This window comes from Lepus europaeus, chromosome 2 (genome assembly GCF_033115175.1).
Source record: "Lepus europaeus isolate LE1 chromosome 2, mLepTim1.pri, whole genome shotgun sequence".
In the NCBI taxonomy this organism is placed as follows: Eukaryota; Metazoa; Chordata; class Mammalia; order Lagomorpha; family Leporidae; genus Lepus; species Lepus europaeus.
The window spans coordinates 60,812,795-60,827,493 of NC_084828.1; the positions used below are offsets into that span (position 1 = coordinate 60,812,795).

The following is a 14,699-nucleotide window of genomic DNA, read 5'->3' on the forward strand; positions in this document are numbered from 1 at the left end:
ACTTTTCTATTAAAAGTTTCCTCTGCCAGCACAAAACAATTCTAAACACGATCTATAAAGTGCTTGATTCTATGCTTCTTGCAAGGTAACAAGTCAGCCTATCAGAGTTGCATGGATTCTGATAGAAGACAGTGGATTTCTGAGCCAAAGAGAAAGGACTTTCTTACAGCAAGAGCAGTGGCCAGACGAGTATCAGCACTGTCTTGTACGTGTTCTTTGAGACTTAATTCCCCCAAAATAATAGAGGGCTAGGTGACAACTGCATTCATGTGTTTTGTTACTAGAGCAGAACTCAGAACTTATGGAGCCCAAATGTTTTATAAAAGGCAATAAACATGATTGTCTTTTGATCTGGGGAGAAATACACTATTTATTTTACAAGTTTTAAGCAAACATACTCCTGACTCCAGGAGGAAGTATATTTTTGTTTTTTCTCTGCCAAGGTAGAAACATCTAATAGAGTAGGGAACAAATATAAAGAGGGATGAGGAATGAGGACCTCTGTGAATTCAGGGCTCATTATTAAATACTTTCCAGGAAAATAAGTCCTTTTCCAAATATCTTCATGTGTTCTCTTTTTAAAACACAATGTAATTTCACTTTAGATTAGTTTGAAATAAGCCTAACTCTGTAATGAGGTGATGGATCATTATATTAAAAACATTTTCAGAAATGTTCAGTCATAAATGCACAACATAAGAACTTTCGAGACTATGAAAGTAACTTAAAAACTGTTTAAATGAATTATGTCAGAACTGTTCAGCTGACTAGAACTAAGAAACAGAGAAATATAAAGTATGATTAAAAAAAAAAAAAGCCCCACACAGAAGAATCCTTACATGATACTTTAGAAAACACAATTTTCAAACTTTTAGTAATGTGTTCAACATTCAGAAATACTCAGGAAATATGAATGGTCTCAGCAAATGGCATTAAAGAATTTTCCTCACTTAGCACAGCAGACTGAGAGAGAGACAGGGAGAGGGAAACGGAGAGGGAGAAGGAGGAGAGGGGAAGGGAGAGGGGGAAGAGAAGGAAGGAAAGAGAGAAGGGAGAGAAAGAGAGGGAGGGGGGGAGGAAGGGAGAGAAAGAATATCTAATAAAATATAAGGGTAAAATAAGTAGTCAAAATCTTAATGTACCCGATGAGATCATAATTTTATTATTACCTGGTTCACCTCCCTCTTTCTTTAAATCCTATCTTCCTTTGGCTTCTTGTAACACCACAGCCCCCAGATCTTTCTTCTAATTTTTCTAGTGACTCTTCCAAAATTCCCTAAATTTCCTCTGGGCATACTTCATTTAGCAGAATCCTTTCAGTATCTACTCACTTCAAATTGCCTGGACCTTCTCTGGAGACTACACGAATTAGTACAATAGTTTCACATATCCGTCAGAGATGAAAAACTCACCTTGAAACCAAGAACACAATATAAATGAGTAGAGGTCTAGGTAAGGTTTCTGAGGCTGAAAGAGAAAATCCAAAGAGCACACTGGCAACCAGGTCATGCAAACTCTGGCTTTGTCACAATACAGACCTATTGGTGCCATTACTCAAATTTTTCATTGTAACTTTTTTGTGTGTAAACAAAAAAAATTTAAGAATTAGACACTAATTTCACTTTTTTTCTAAAGACTTATTTATTTGAAAGGCAGATTTATAGAGAGAGGTAGAGACAGACAGAGAGAGAGAGAGAGATCTTCCATCCGCTGGTTCACTTCCCAAATGGCTGTGACGGCCGTAGCTGACCAATGAAGCCAGGAGCCAGGAGCTGCTTCCAGGTCTCCCAAGTGGGTCTAGAGGCCCAGGCACGTAGGCCATATTCTACTGCTTTCCCAGGCTACAGCAGAGAGCTGGATCAGAAGAGGAGCAGCCAGGACTCAAACCGGCACCCATATGGGATGCTGGCACTGCAGGCTGGGGCTTTAAGCTGAGGCTGTGCCACAGAGCCGGCCCCTGGATTAAATATTATATGGGGCCAAAGAAAATATTCCACAGATTGTCAATCTGCAAACTCATAGAAGTATTGCAATTCTAAAATCTCTGCTCTCCTGTATATTCTTTTCCCACAACTTCAATGCTGTGGCAGGGATACCCATCCCACACACGGATTTAATTCAGGTGCTTGCGACTGAATGCATGCCAGAATGACCTTTTCTCCGCATCTCGTCTTCAATTTTTCCTAATGTATTGAATGATACCCAGGCATTCAAAGCACAGATTGGGCTTCACACCTGACCTCCCCTCTTTCACCATATACCTTCTCAGACATGACCAAATGCTGTTAACTTAATCTCTGTTTCACAATGCATGCACTTCTTTATTTAGCCAGTATGATCTGTAACAGTCTCCCACCTCACCTCTGGCCCACTTTTCTCCTTTCCAGTTTCTAAAATGTGTGCAGTGGCACAGCTGTAGACCTTAGGGGCTACACAAGATGATCATTTCCAGAATGAGAAGAAAACATTGACATCACATTTCCATTTAACATAATTTTTAGATGCACATTCTTGTGTGTCTTTTTTATATTATGGATATGAAAATATACAATATATGGTAGTAGATATGCAAGGCTACTTCAAAAAATAAAAATGTATATAGTCAGATATAGATAGTTGATATACTGTGTGCTTGAAAAGTATTTTAGTAGTAAGTCAGCAATGAGTAAAATAAGGGTTTTGAACTCACTTCTCAAATTCATTATCCATACTGTATCAAGAGTAAGCCACCCAATTCAGGTGTGACTACTTTCTTGTTTGTAAACTATCATGGCGAGGGCATCTGGCACAGTGATTCAGAAGTCACTTGGGAAACCCACGTCCCATATGGAAGTAAAGGGGTTCAAGTCCTGGCTGTGCTCCTAGTTTCAGCATCCTGGGCGGCAGCAGAAGATGATTCAAGTACTTGGGTCCTATGGGAAATCTGGATTGTGATCCCAGCTCCTAGCTTTAGCCTGGCAGAGCCCGGGTTGTTGTAGGCATTTGGGGAATAAATCAGCAAATGGGAGATCTCTCTTTGTCTCTATCTCTTTGCCTTTTAAATAAAAGACACAAATTAAAAATTTAAAAAGAAAGAATCTATCAACAGGTTTCTATTGCTCCTAGGGGCTCTAAAGGCAAAGTTTTAAAAGTACAACTATGAATATGAAAAGCAAAGTCCAGGCCGGCAGCAGCTAATCCTCCACCTGCAGCGCTGGCACCCTGGGTTCTAGTCCCGGTTGGGGCGCCAGTTCTGTCCCGGTTGCTCCTCTTCCAGGCAGGCTCTCTGCTGTGGCCCGGGAAGGCAGTGGAGGATGGCCCAAATGCTTGGGCCCTGCACTGCATGGGAGATCAGGAAGAAGTGCCTGGCTCCTCGCTTCAGATCAGCACAGCGTGCCGGCCCTAGTGGCCATTTGGGGAGTGAACCAACAGAATGAAGACCTTTCTCTCTGTCTCTCTCTCTCACTGTCTAAATCTGTCAAAAAACAAAAAATATTAATAAATATACATGCTCTTGGGGCCAGCGCTGTGGCGCAGCAGGTTAAAGCCCTGGCCTGAAGCGCTGGCATCCCATATGTGCGTCAGTTCAAGTCCCAGCTGCTCCTCTTCCATTCCAGCCTCTGCTATGGCCTGGGAAAGCAGTAGAAGATGGCCCAAGTCCTTGGGCCTCTGCACCTGCGTGGGAGACCAGGAAGAAGCTCCTGGCTTCGGATCGGCGCAGCTCCGGCCGTTGGGGCCATCTGGGGAGTGAACCAGTGGATGCAAGACCTCTCTCTCTACCTCTACTCCTCTCTGTAGCTCTGTCTTTCAAATAAATAAAATAAATCTTAAAAAATTATTTTAAAAATATGCTCTTGATTCTAATAAAGTTTCACTAGAGAAACAAAACCTTAATTATGTTTATTTCACAGAGCTGTCACTTTGTCAGGAGGTCAGAGTAAAGGATAAAGAAAAAAAAAAGCTGAACAAAACAAGATTAAGACAAATATGAGGGCATTGATTCAATCTCAGAATTACTATGTATCTCCCTTTGAACTCTGTGGAAGCTGTAAAAATTCCATCTCATTTGTAGCATTTCCCACTAAATAGATAAGGAGGCTCCTTACTACGGTATAAAACATCCTCTAAAAAAAAAGCTTCTAGTCAGTTCTTTATAACATTCCTTGGGTGCTTTTTTAAATTTTTTTTTTTTTTTACTATTTTTTAAAGTTTTTTTTTTTTTTTTTCTTTATGTGAAAGTCAGAGTTACAGAGAGAGAGAGAGATCTTTTATCCACTGGTTCATTCCCCTGAAGGCCACAATGGCTAGGACTGTTCCAGGCCAAAGCCAGGAAACAAGAGCTTCATCTGGGTCTCCCACATGTGTAGCAGGGGCCCAAACACTTGGGCTATCTTCAGCGGCTTCCCCAGGCCATTAGCAGGGAGCTGGATCAGAAGTGGAGCAGCCAGGACAGGAACCAGTGCCCGTATGGGATGCTTGTGCTCTGTGAAGCGGCTTTACCCACCACACCACAATGCCGGCCCACCATAGGTGCTGTTGATTTTAAGTATTTGAGTATTTACTATCTTTGTATACCCTGTCTTTCCCAAATTGAGCACATACTGCTTAGAGATAGAAAAATTCAATATAGTATTTATTTGTTTGGTTAGAGGTAGAAAAATTCAATATAGTATTTATTTGTTTTGTTTTATTTTGTTTTTGTTTGTTTGTTTGTAATCTAGGATCTCTCTACAATGAAATGGGCAAAGCAGACCTGAAATAGGCTTTTATTTTCCTTATTGACATAAAGATACTTCGGTTTATAAAACTCAAAATAAAGGGAGTTGACAAATTACTACAAATATTGACTGGCAATTCTGTTCAGTTCTATTTGAATGCTTTTTCTAGGCCGGCACAGTGGCTCACTAGGCTAATCCTCCGCCTTGCGGCGCTGGCACAACGGGTTCTAGTCCCGGTCAGGGCACCGATCCTGTCCCAGTTGCCCCTCTTCCAGGCCAGCTCTCTGTTGTGGCCAGGGAGTGCAGTGGAGGATGGCCCAAGTCCTTGGGCCCTGCACCCCACGGGAGACCAGGATAAGTACCTGGCTCCTGCCATCGGATCAGCATGGTGCACCGGCCGCAACCATTGGAGGGTGAACCAACCGCAAAAGGAAGACCTTTCTGTCTCTCTCTCACTGTCCACTCTGCCTGTCAAAAAAATTTAAAAAAAATTTTAAAAAAATTTAAAAAAAAATGAATGCTTTTTCTTTCATTCTTTCTAGAGTATCTGCTATATAATTATACTAAAAATTGCTTAGTTTCTGCTGTGCACCCTCTCTTTTAATTAAATAAAATTAAATTTCCTTTTCATTAACTACTGATGTAATTAATATGCAAGGAAAACATGTATCTTAATAGAGAATGAAAGATCATTTTTCTTTGATTCTTTAGTGCCAGGAAAATGCAGGTGACCAAAGAAGGTCCACACTCCTTACTCAGGAAATCAAAGGTAGAAGCATTAAACAGAGCTCTGAATAGATCATTTGTTTCCCCAGTAAGCAAGACAATTTATTATTTATCTTCAATCCAGTTGTATAAAGGAACAGAGATAATACTAGAATACTTATTTTTCTGGATTTTAGATCACAAAGTATGGAACTTCCATCATACAGTTAATATTACATTCATTGTAGAATTAAATAATTGATCATTATGCTCATGCCCTTTAGAGCAAGATTAAAGGTTCACATTGGGTGGTTGTTCTGCAACAGAAGGCTTATTCAGTTTTAGCTGTTTTAGCCTTCCCAACAGTACTTGATAGTAGCTACTATTATTGGCATCCACATTTTATAAATAAGAAAACACATGAACGGAGAAATCGAGTAGTTTTCCCAGGTTAAAAGCTGGTAACTTTTGCAGCCAGAATATGTGCAGACAATCTGGCTCCAGAGCCTGCATGCCTGACCCTACACATACTGCCTCCCAATCAGGCAAGAAAGCACGCTCTGTCTCTTTATCTCATATACACAGGCTCAGGCACATTGCTCTACTTCCCCAGTCATTAGAATCAAACTTTACAGCAGTTCCTGCAAGTCTCAGTCTGTCTGTCTCTCTCTCTCCCTCCCCCCCTTCTCCCTTTTTTGTAATTCTGATTTTCAAATAAACAAATCTGAAAAAAAAAAAAACCTACTATGTGTAATATATTGTAATATATACATTACCCCCAAAGAACTCATTTAATAATAATTTGAAGCTGGAAAAGGGAGCTGGTATTTGTGAAAGTATTGAACATAGTTTGAAACATAAATTTGAAATACAAATTTAGATTTCTGACTCTAATAAATGTGTCTCTGTTGGATAAAGACTCATCAGGAACTCTCCAAATGGAGCAGGATGGACGTACATAGTAAACAGACATCCAATAATATACATACATCTAAAACAGAACGGGAACACAAAGAATGGAGTATTTAAAGTGGACCAAATGGAAGGATGTACGATGTGGCTTCAGAGTTCATGTAAAATTCACATTAACTTTAAATTCTAATTTTCCATAAATTTTTAGAAGTCCCTTCATATGTAACTGAAAAAAAAAAAAACAGAAAAAGGTAATTCTGAACTGGACTTAAAGAAAGGTATCAAAATTCTGGGATAATAGAGAAAAAGAAGAGGAAAGACAAGCATTGAGGGAATAGAAGCAAACAAACGGATGATTTTTAAAGAAAATCAATTTATGGATGATAAAGCCATCGCAAACTGAGAACATAGAATAAATAGCATTCATTCATCCAATTATTCATACAGAATGTTAACACTGATTATTGCCTACACATTCCAGGAAGTGTGCCAGGCTCTGAAAAACAAAGATAGTAAGACACAGTCTCTGCTTTCGAAGAATCTCTATCATCTATTGGAAAACTCTCAACTAGGGAATGCAAACACGTTAGTAATTCACTGCAAGCTAGCTTGCAGTACCTGGCAGCACATAGTAGGGATGTCTATTTTGGATGATACTAGTCAAGGAAGGCTTGCCAAGTGGCAACACTGGGTAGGCCACGGGTGACAGGATACCCAAGTAGGAGGTGTGATCTAGGGAAACAAAGATGCAGAGCTGCGAATAAAGGGAAGTACATCAGGAAATATGAGGAGAATGTTGAGTAGTTTGTTTCTTCACAGATGAATAGTATAGAAATGAAGCTAGAAAAAAAATAGTTCCTAAAACTTGTCATGCTAATGGGATTTTAGTTGAACCAGAATTAATATTCACGGAAGCACCTGAAACAGATGATTGGAATGATTTTCTTTCTTTTCAGAGATATCATTAAGTAGAACAATTCGATACGGTGTTATTGAAAATATACCAATCAAAAGGCTGTTTTAGTAATCCAGGGAGGAGTCTGAACTTGAAAAAAAAAAAAAAACTTGAACTAAAGTAAATGTGACGAGCAAAAGAGAAAATGAATTGAAAAAATGAGTCAGAATCCAGGGTTCTCGCTGAATTATAATTTGTTTGGAAATGTATGCCTAAGTCGCAAAGTCAAGTAGTACTTAGCAAAGGCAGCCTGGGAACTGCAACCTGACTGCCACCCAGAGTCCAACCCCAATAACGTTCCTTCCCCTCCCCCTTCAAGGACTAGTTATACATTCTTTGCGCATTATGCTGACAGCTTCTGCATTATAAAGTAGAACTTCAGAGAGTGAAGATTCAGTTTGGTATTATTTCATTTGGCAGAACTCAGAGACATTTATTCAATAACATCATCTTTTTTACCTTGTGTATTTCTACCATCTTCTAGTCAACCAATCGAGAAAGCACGAATGGGATTGAACAATTAAAAACTATTAAATGAATCTGAATAAAAACTTAACAAATGCAGGCTTTTCCAACCAGTTGCCATTACAAATCTGGTGTTACTGATCCCCTTGGGCCTCAAGCAGTGAAAAACCTCTTGGGGTCTGAGCAGAGGTCAGTCCTGCCATGACTTCCAAAAGGTTGGGAGGCCTATAATTCCTAAACATATTTCTCTGTTGTCTGTTTTTATAACCTCTGAATCCTTAAATTGCCTTAATGTGAAGAATAGCTTCCTTCAACATTAATTCAACCTTAATAATTTGTTCATGTTGACTTGGTTATTTTTGAAAAGTCACAATCATACTGTTTAAGCTAATTGCTGCATTACAAAATCATAATACGTCTGGGTATTTTTAGAACCAAATTCTTAATGATTCTGCTACTGCAAATGATGCTGTTCTCAAGTTCAAAGGCACTGGTTAGGTTAAATGAAAAGGCTGTTCAATGGCCTAAATGAATAAGATAAAGGAGAGGAATGCTTCTACACAAGAATGAAGTTATGGGGAAATACAAATGAGTATTAGAGTATAAGGAAGATAAAAGAATTCAACCCTTTAAAAGGTTATACCATTCATTCATTTGTACATTCACTAACTAAAATATTGTGAAACTACAAGATGAAAACCCATGGAGAACACAGAGTCTCTCCAATAACCTAGAAAAGGAAACACTTACATGGATGATTCTGGAAAATATATGTAAGTTCCAGAAGGAGCTAAAAATTGGGCTAAAAGTCCCCAAACAAAAATGTTAATGATGAAATTAAGTGGCTGTCTCCAGGCAGAGAAAACAGAAGACAAAGGTAAGAGGATTTGTGAGGTAGAGCTAGTATCTAATCAATATTTCAAGTCTTCCATCTGTTGTAAGAGTGATTTCACTCATGCAGCAGCTGAACAGAAATTTCACTCCCATGATATCTGTGGTTACAAATAAAGGGAAATAACGATGTCTCAGATGCTTAATTCTCGGTGGCTAAAGACATCAGCAGAGTAAACTCCTCTGTTTAAAAACATGTGGGTAACCTTTCCATGGTTTTACTGGTTCTATAACAAGTAATCAGTTTTATAGCTCAACAGAAATGTCTGTTTTTAAAAACAAATGTCATAATTGCTTCTATATATTTTCTTATAATTTTAAGAGACAACGTAACTTGTAGGTTAACCAACTGTCTGCATAAAGCAGAGAGTGTTAACACAGGAGCTGTAACTACAGGAAAACTTATCTGTTCTTACTCCTGGAATCCAGTCAGCCCTTCCTGCTTTCTACCATTCACAAATATGAGCATATTCCTGGCTGTCACTCTATTTCAGATAAAGATATATATATATATATATATATATATATATATATATATATATATATTTTTAATTCCTCATTTGTGAATGCAACATTAGAAATGGCTAGATTTCAGGGCCGGTGCCGTGGCTCACTTGGTTAATCCTCCACCTGCGGTGCCGGCATCCCATATGGGTGCAGGGTTTTAGTCCCAGTTGCTCCTCTTCCAAGCCAGCTCTCTGCTGTGGCCCTGGAGGGCAGTGGAGGATGGCCCAAGTGCTTGGGCCCCTGCAACGGCAAGGGAGAACGGGAGGGAGCACCCGGCTCTGCTTCGGATTGGTGCAGCACCATCTGTAGCGGCCATTTGGGGGGTGAACCAACGGAAGGAAGACCTTTCTCTCTGTCTCTCTCTCTCTCACTGTCTGTAACTCTACCTATCAAATAAATAAATAAAAATAAAAATAATAAAAAAAGAAATGGTTAGATTTCCAAAATAGAGAATGCCCATATTAATGGAAATAATAGTATTTTCTCCTTTAGTGTCTAAAGGTAATTCAGAATATATTCTAGTATAAGAAGTGGGAAACAGGCTTTAATATTTCTTAAATAAAAATATGCATTTGATCAAATGTACATTACTCCATGTTAAGTATATTCTAATTGTAATGGAAGCTACAAATAGGGAATTTTGTAAAGAAAAAAGAGAAAACAATTTTATAGCTCACTAGTGTCACAACACTAAAGCCATAAAAATTGTATAGCAATATCTTATATGAATAATTTTATCAGTTATGGGAGAAATATACAATTTTATAGGCAAAGTGATACAGTAGTTTACGTGAAAGCCATCAGTCTTCCTCTTACCATTCACAGCCAGGGTTTTTCCCTATTTTCAATGACATGCTAAGCATGCTTTCTCACAAAAGGGATCCTTCAATATTACTGGGGAAATCAGTTGCCTCCTAATGGTCAGCTCTTGGTCATCTTACTTAGAGATCCCCAACAAAAGTGTTCCAAGTTGTATATACATTATGCTAACTTTAGTCATTCAAGCCCAATTACTTACAAGCTCACCAGAACATGTGTCTAGGTAGGAAGCATTGAATGGAAAACATCTTTACCCTGCTGCAGTGTGATATAATACAACACTGTAATAACATTATCTTTATATCTTGTTCACATATATAAACTTTCCACGCAATAAGACAAGGAAATGCTGGATCAGGGTGTAAGGCTCTTCTGCCTTTTAGTTTCAGATCTTAGGTAAGCTCTCATACTCTCTCTTTTATAGAGCAGTCTCTGGTTGTTGTTAATTGTGAAGTAACTGTTCCCTGCACTGAATTGCCAGAAGCTTATTTATTTAATTTTTGAAGTATTTGCTCCCTTCATCCTCTTATTTTTATATATACCTTATGTGTGCACTATGTTATAAATAGTTATGGGCCTCTCATATATACAGACTCTATGTAACTCTGCTTCTTAGAGCAAACAACCTCAATAAATAATCATAAAATACAAAATGCCATACAGGGCTCTTCTGAAAGTTCACAGAGAATGTGTATTATAGAAAACTGTAAGTTTTTCTGCATCAAAATAAGTAATTTTTTTATTTCATTTACATATTTAGAGGTAGAGTTACAGATAGAGAGAGGGAGAGAGAGAGAAAGGTTTCCTAGCCACTGGTTCTCCCCAAATGGCTGCAATAGCCACAGTTGGGCAGATCTGAAGTCAGAAATCAGAAGCTTCCTCCAGGTCTCCCCACAGGGCACAGAGGCCCAAGGACTTGGGCCACCCTCCACTGCTTTCCGAGGCCATTAGCAGAGATCTGGATTGGAAGAGGAGAAGCCAGAACATGAACCGGCTCCTATATGGGATGCCGATGCCTCAGGCAGAGGCTTGGCCTAATACACCACAGTGTTGGCCCCAATAAGTAACTTTTAATACTATTTTCCATGAATTTTATGAAGTAACCTCATGAGATCTGATAATTACTTTGCAATAATAAAAAATAATTCCAGGGGCTACTGTGTAGCACAGTAGGTTAAGCTGCTGCTTAATGTTGGCATCCCATAATTCAGTGCTGGTTTGAGGACCAAGTGCTGTTTCTGATCCAGCAACCAGCTAATGCTCATGAGAAAGCAGCAGAAGATGGCCCAAGTGCTTGTTGCCCCAACATTTATGTGGCAGACTAGGATGGAGTTTTTGGCTAACTTCCTGCCCTAGAACTGGCTGTAGCAGCCACTTGGGGAGTGGACCAAGAGATGTAAAATCAATCAATCTATCAATTTCCTTTCTTCCTTCCCATATTCCCTCCCTCTCTCTGTCACTCTGTCTTTTAAATAAGTAAAAACACGTAAAATATCATTGAGACATAATTTTGGGGGCTATACCAAAAAAACTAACAAACAACATACTTATCAAAAACACTCAAATACACTCTCAAAACACTCTAGTGAATGTCCAGCTAAAGGCTAGACAACATTATACTTGAAGACGGATCCAATCTATATGAACAATTTTTACTTACTTGTCTCCAAAAAACTTTCTCCAGAATTCAGCAGCATCTGCTTTGGTGATACGGAAGTTATCTCCCTGGAATTGACCATTGGGAAAGATTGCCTTGATTTCTGCAAGCATGTGACTGAAGATAAGCGATAGTTTTGTGAGATTTCGTCTGTAGAAATGGGAAAAAAGGGAGAGAAAAATAAATACACTTGCAGGTAAGTTTTAATGAGAATCTATATTAAGACAAAATTAAGTGCGTGTACAGGCAGGTGTTTAGTCTAACCATTAAGATGCCACATGCCGCATTGGAGTGTCTGGGTTCAGTTCTCTGCTCCATCCCCCAATTCCAGCTTCCTGCCAATGCCAACCCTGGGAGGCAACAGGTGATGACTCACATAATTGAGCTCCTGCCACCCACATGGGAGATCTGGACTGAGTTCCCAGCTCTTGGCTTAACCAGCCCTAGTTCTTAGCCATTGCAGTTATTTGAGGAGTAAACCAGTGAGTGGCAGTGCTCTCCCTCTACCTCTACCACTCTTTCTCCTTCTCCTTTTCCCTCCCTCACTCCATCTCCTTCTCCTTCTCCCTCTCTCCCCATCCTGTTTTTTGAATATAAAAAGTGTGCACATATCAATTTACATTTCTTCATACTTTATTATTCATTCATGTATTAATTTGATATAAACATGAACAAGATAAACCGGGTGATTTCACTGAGCTCATAGGTTAATGGAAAAGATGGAAGACATTTGAAAAATCATAATGGAATATAAATGCTAAACACAAAAGGCAAAATAACTATTTCCACCTGGGGAAGTAAGGAAAGATTTGCCATTAGAGGAAAATCCACGAAGAGACATCTTTTGACAGATAAAAGATGTAGAGTGAAAAGAAAGAGAAAAACAAGAGATTAGAAAGGTATTTTAGGAATAGCATATACAAAAGTAAACAGTATGGAATACAACAAATTACTTGGATGTCTGTGCTTGGCATAGTGAGAAGAAGCATAGGGTATTAAGAATGACTGAAGGGGCCGGCACTCTGTACAGCAGGTTAAAACCCCAGCCTGCATTGCTGGCATCCCTTAAGGGTGATGGTTCGAGTCTCAGCTTCTCCACTTCTGATTCAGGTCTCTGCTATAGCCTGGGGAAGCAGTGGAAGATAGCCCAAGTGCTTGGGCCCCTGAACCAGTGTGGGAGATCAGGAAAAAGTTCCTGGTTCCTGGTTTCAGATCAGCTCAGCTCTGGCCATTGCAGTCATTTAGGGAGTAAATCAGCAGATGAAAGACCTCTCTCTCTCTCTCTCTCTCTCTCTCTCTCTCTCTCTGCTTCTGCCTCTCTGTAAGTCATTCAAATAAATAAAATAAATCCTTTAAAAAAATTACTGTAGACAATGAAAAAATGTGGTTAGGATGTGGCATAAAGAAGTATATCAAGCAATGATTAAAGTTTTGTGAAGTACATTTCCTACTTCTACCTAACATATCAGATTTTCTGATGACAGGTTCTAAAAATGTGTGTATTTATTTCATTTTATTTTATTTATTTGATTATAATTCATTTTAGAAGTTCCTAGTGCAATTCTAACATGATCCCCTCATTAGGAGGTACTGCTATAATGAACAGGCAGCCAAAATGGATTAAAAAGACTAAGGGCATGAAGAATTCCTGTTTTAGAGAAAAAAGGTATAGCGACATGAGAAAAAATAATTCAGAATTGAAGGAAACACAGGGGTCACTCAGAATTTTCAAGCTAAGTTCTTGGGATTCTGACATAATTTAAATCATCCTTCAAATGATACAATCTTTTGCAATACTATCTTTCCTACTATTTCTTAAGTTTACAACATTCTTCACGTTAATCAACTCAGAACTGTGAATACTAGAAATTAAAGGAACAATTGTAATACAAAATGTTTAAAGAACTTTTCAGTTTTAAATTGACCTTGCTTCAGTTTTAAATTGACCTTCTTGTTCCTAAGAATCATCAGAATTCAATAAGTACACAGACAAGAGGACTTCAAAAAGTTCCTGGAAAACATAGGATGGGCTAGCACTGTGGCACAGGTTACTCCTCTGCCTGTGGCACCTGCATCCCAAATGGGCACCGGTTTTGGTCCAGGCTGCTCTTCTGATCTAGCTCTCCACTATGGCCTGGGAAAGCAGTGGAAGATGGCCCTAGTACTTGGGCCCCTGTGCCTGCGTAGGAGACCCGAGAGAAGCTCCACTGGATGGAAGACCTTCTTTCTGTCTCTCCTCTCTCTTTCTGTAATCTACCTCTCAAACAAATAAATAAAATCTTTAAAAAAAAAATGCACATGATCTTTTAATTACATTGTTTCATGGAATTTGGAAATTCCTCTAATGTATACTGCCATTCTGAAGATTCAGCTATTTTTGGTGTGTTTTGAGGAGTAGGAGGAAGGCAAGTACTATAAGACTCAAAGAAAATATACAAGAAAGTTAATATAGAGGAAATCTGCAACCTGTGCAATACAACAAAATAATGTGTAAGCAGTCATTTGTTATTTGAAATTATGATTCTTTTTCCCATTTTTACTCTTACATCTACATTTAATGACTCAAATCTTTCAAATAATAAGGGGGGGATGTTTGGTATCAGACAGGTGATATGCACTTGTCAATAAAATCAATGGGAGTCATTTTTTCTAACACATTTATAAACAAAACATGTAACTTACAACATAAGATGAATACAGGATAAATGATAAAAACATGGGAAAAGCAAAAACCAAAGAGGAAGTAATAAAGTTTGAAATATTCTTAATCCCTGTCGATTAATCTCCACTATGAAAACAAAAGTATTACCCATTTCTATAATTTGTATTATATAAGATCTGATAAAAAGGTGGTCAAAGTTTAGGCCTTACGTTAGTGTGTGATCTGTAAAGACATTCTGCAAGTTCATGTTCATGATAATGATACATAAATGATCCATTGTTTTTTTTTTTTTTTAGATTCAGCTTCACTTTGCACAACTGAACCTAATCCAAGTATAAAACTTGTTAACCAATTCAGTCTTTGACTTTGACATTGACATGATTTTTTTATTCATGTCAACACATACTTATCTAAATGATGGTTGCTATC

The 14,699-nt window shown here is 38.5% G+C and overlaps 1 protein-coding gene across 4 annotated transcripts in view; it reads right to left on the reverse strand.

Annotated features, from left to right (window-relative positions):
• CBLB (Cbl proto-oncogene B) overlaps positions 1-14,699 on the reverse strand; it is a 238,091-nt gene that overhangs the window by 118,320 nt on the left and 105,072 nt on the right. For all 4 annotated transcript variants that reach the window (XM_062207509.1, XM_062207500.1, XM_062207492.1 and 1 more), the window contains exon 4: positions 11,612-11,758. In XM_062207509.1, the coding sequence (XP_062063493.1) occupies positions 11,612-11,758 (147 nt within the window). The remainder of the gene's footprint in view (positions 1-11,611; positions 11,759-14,699) is intronic.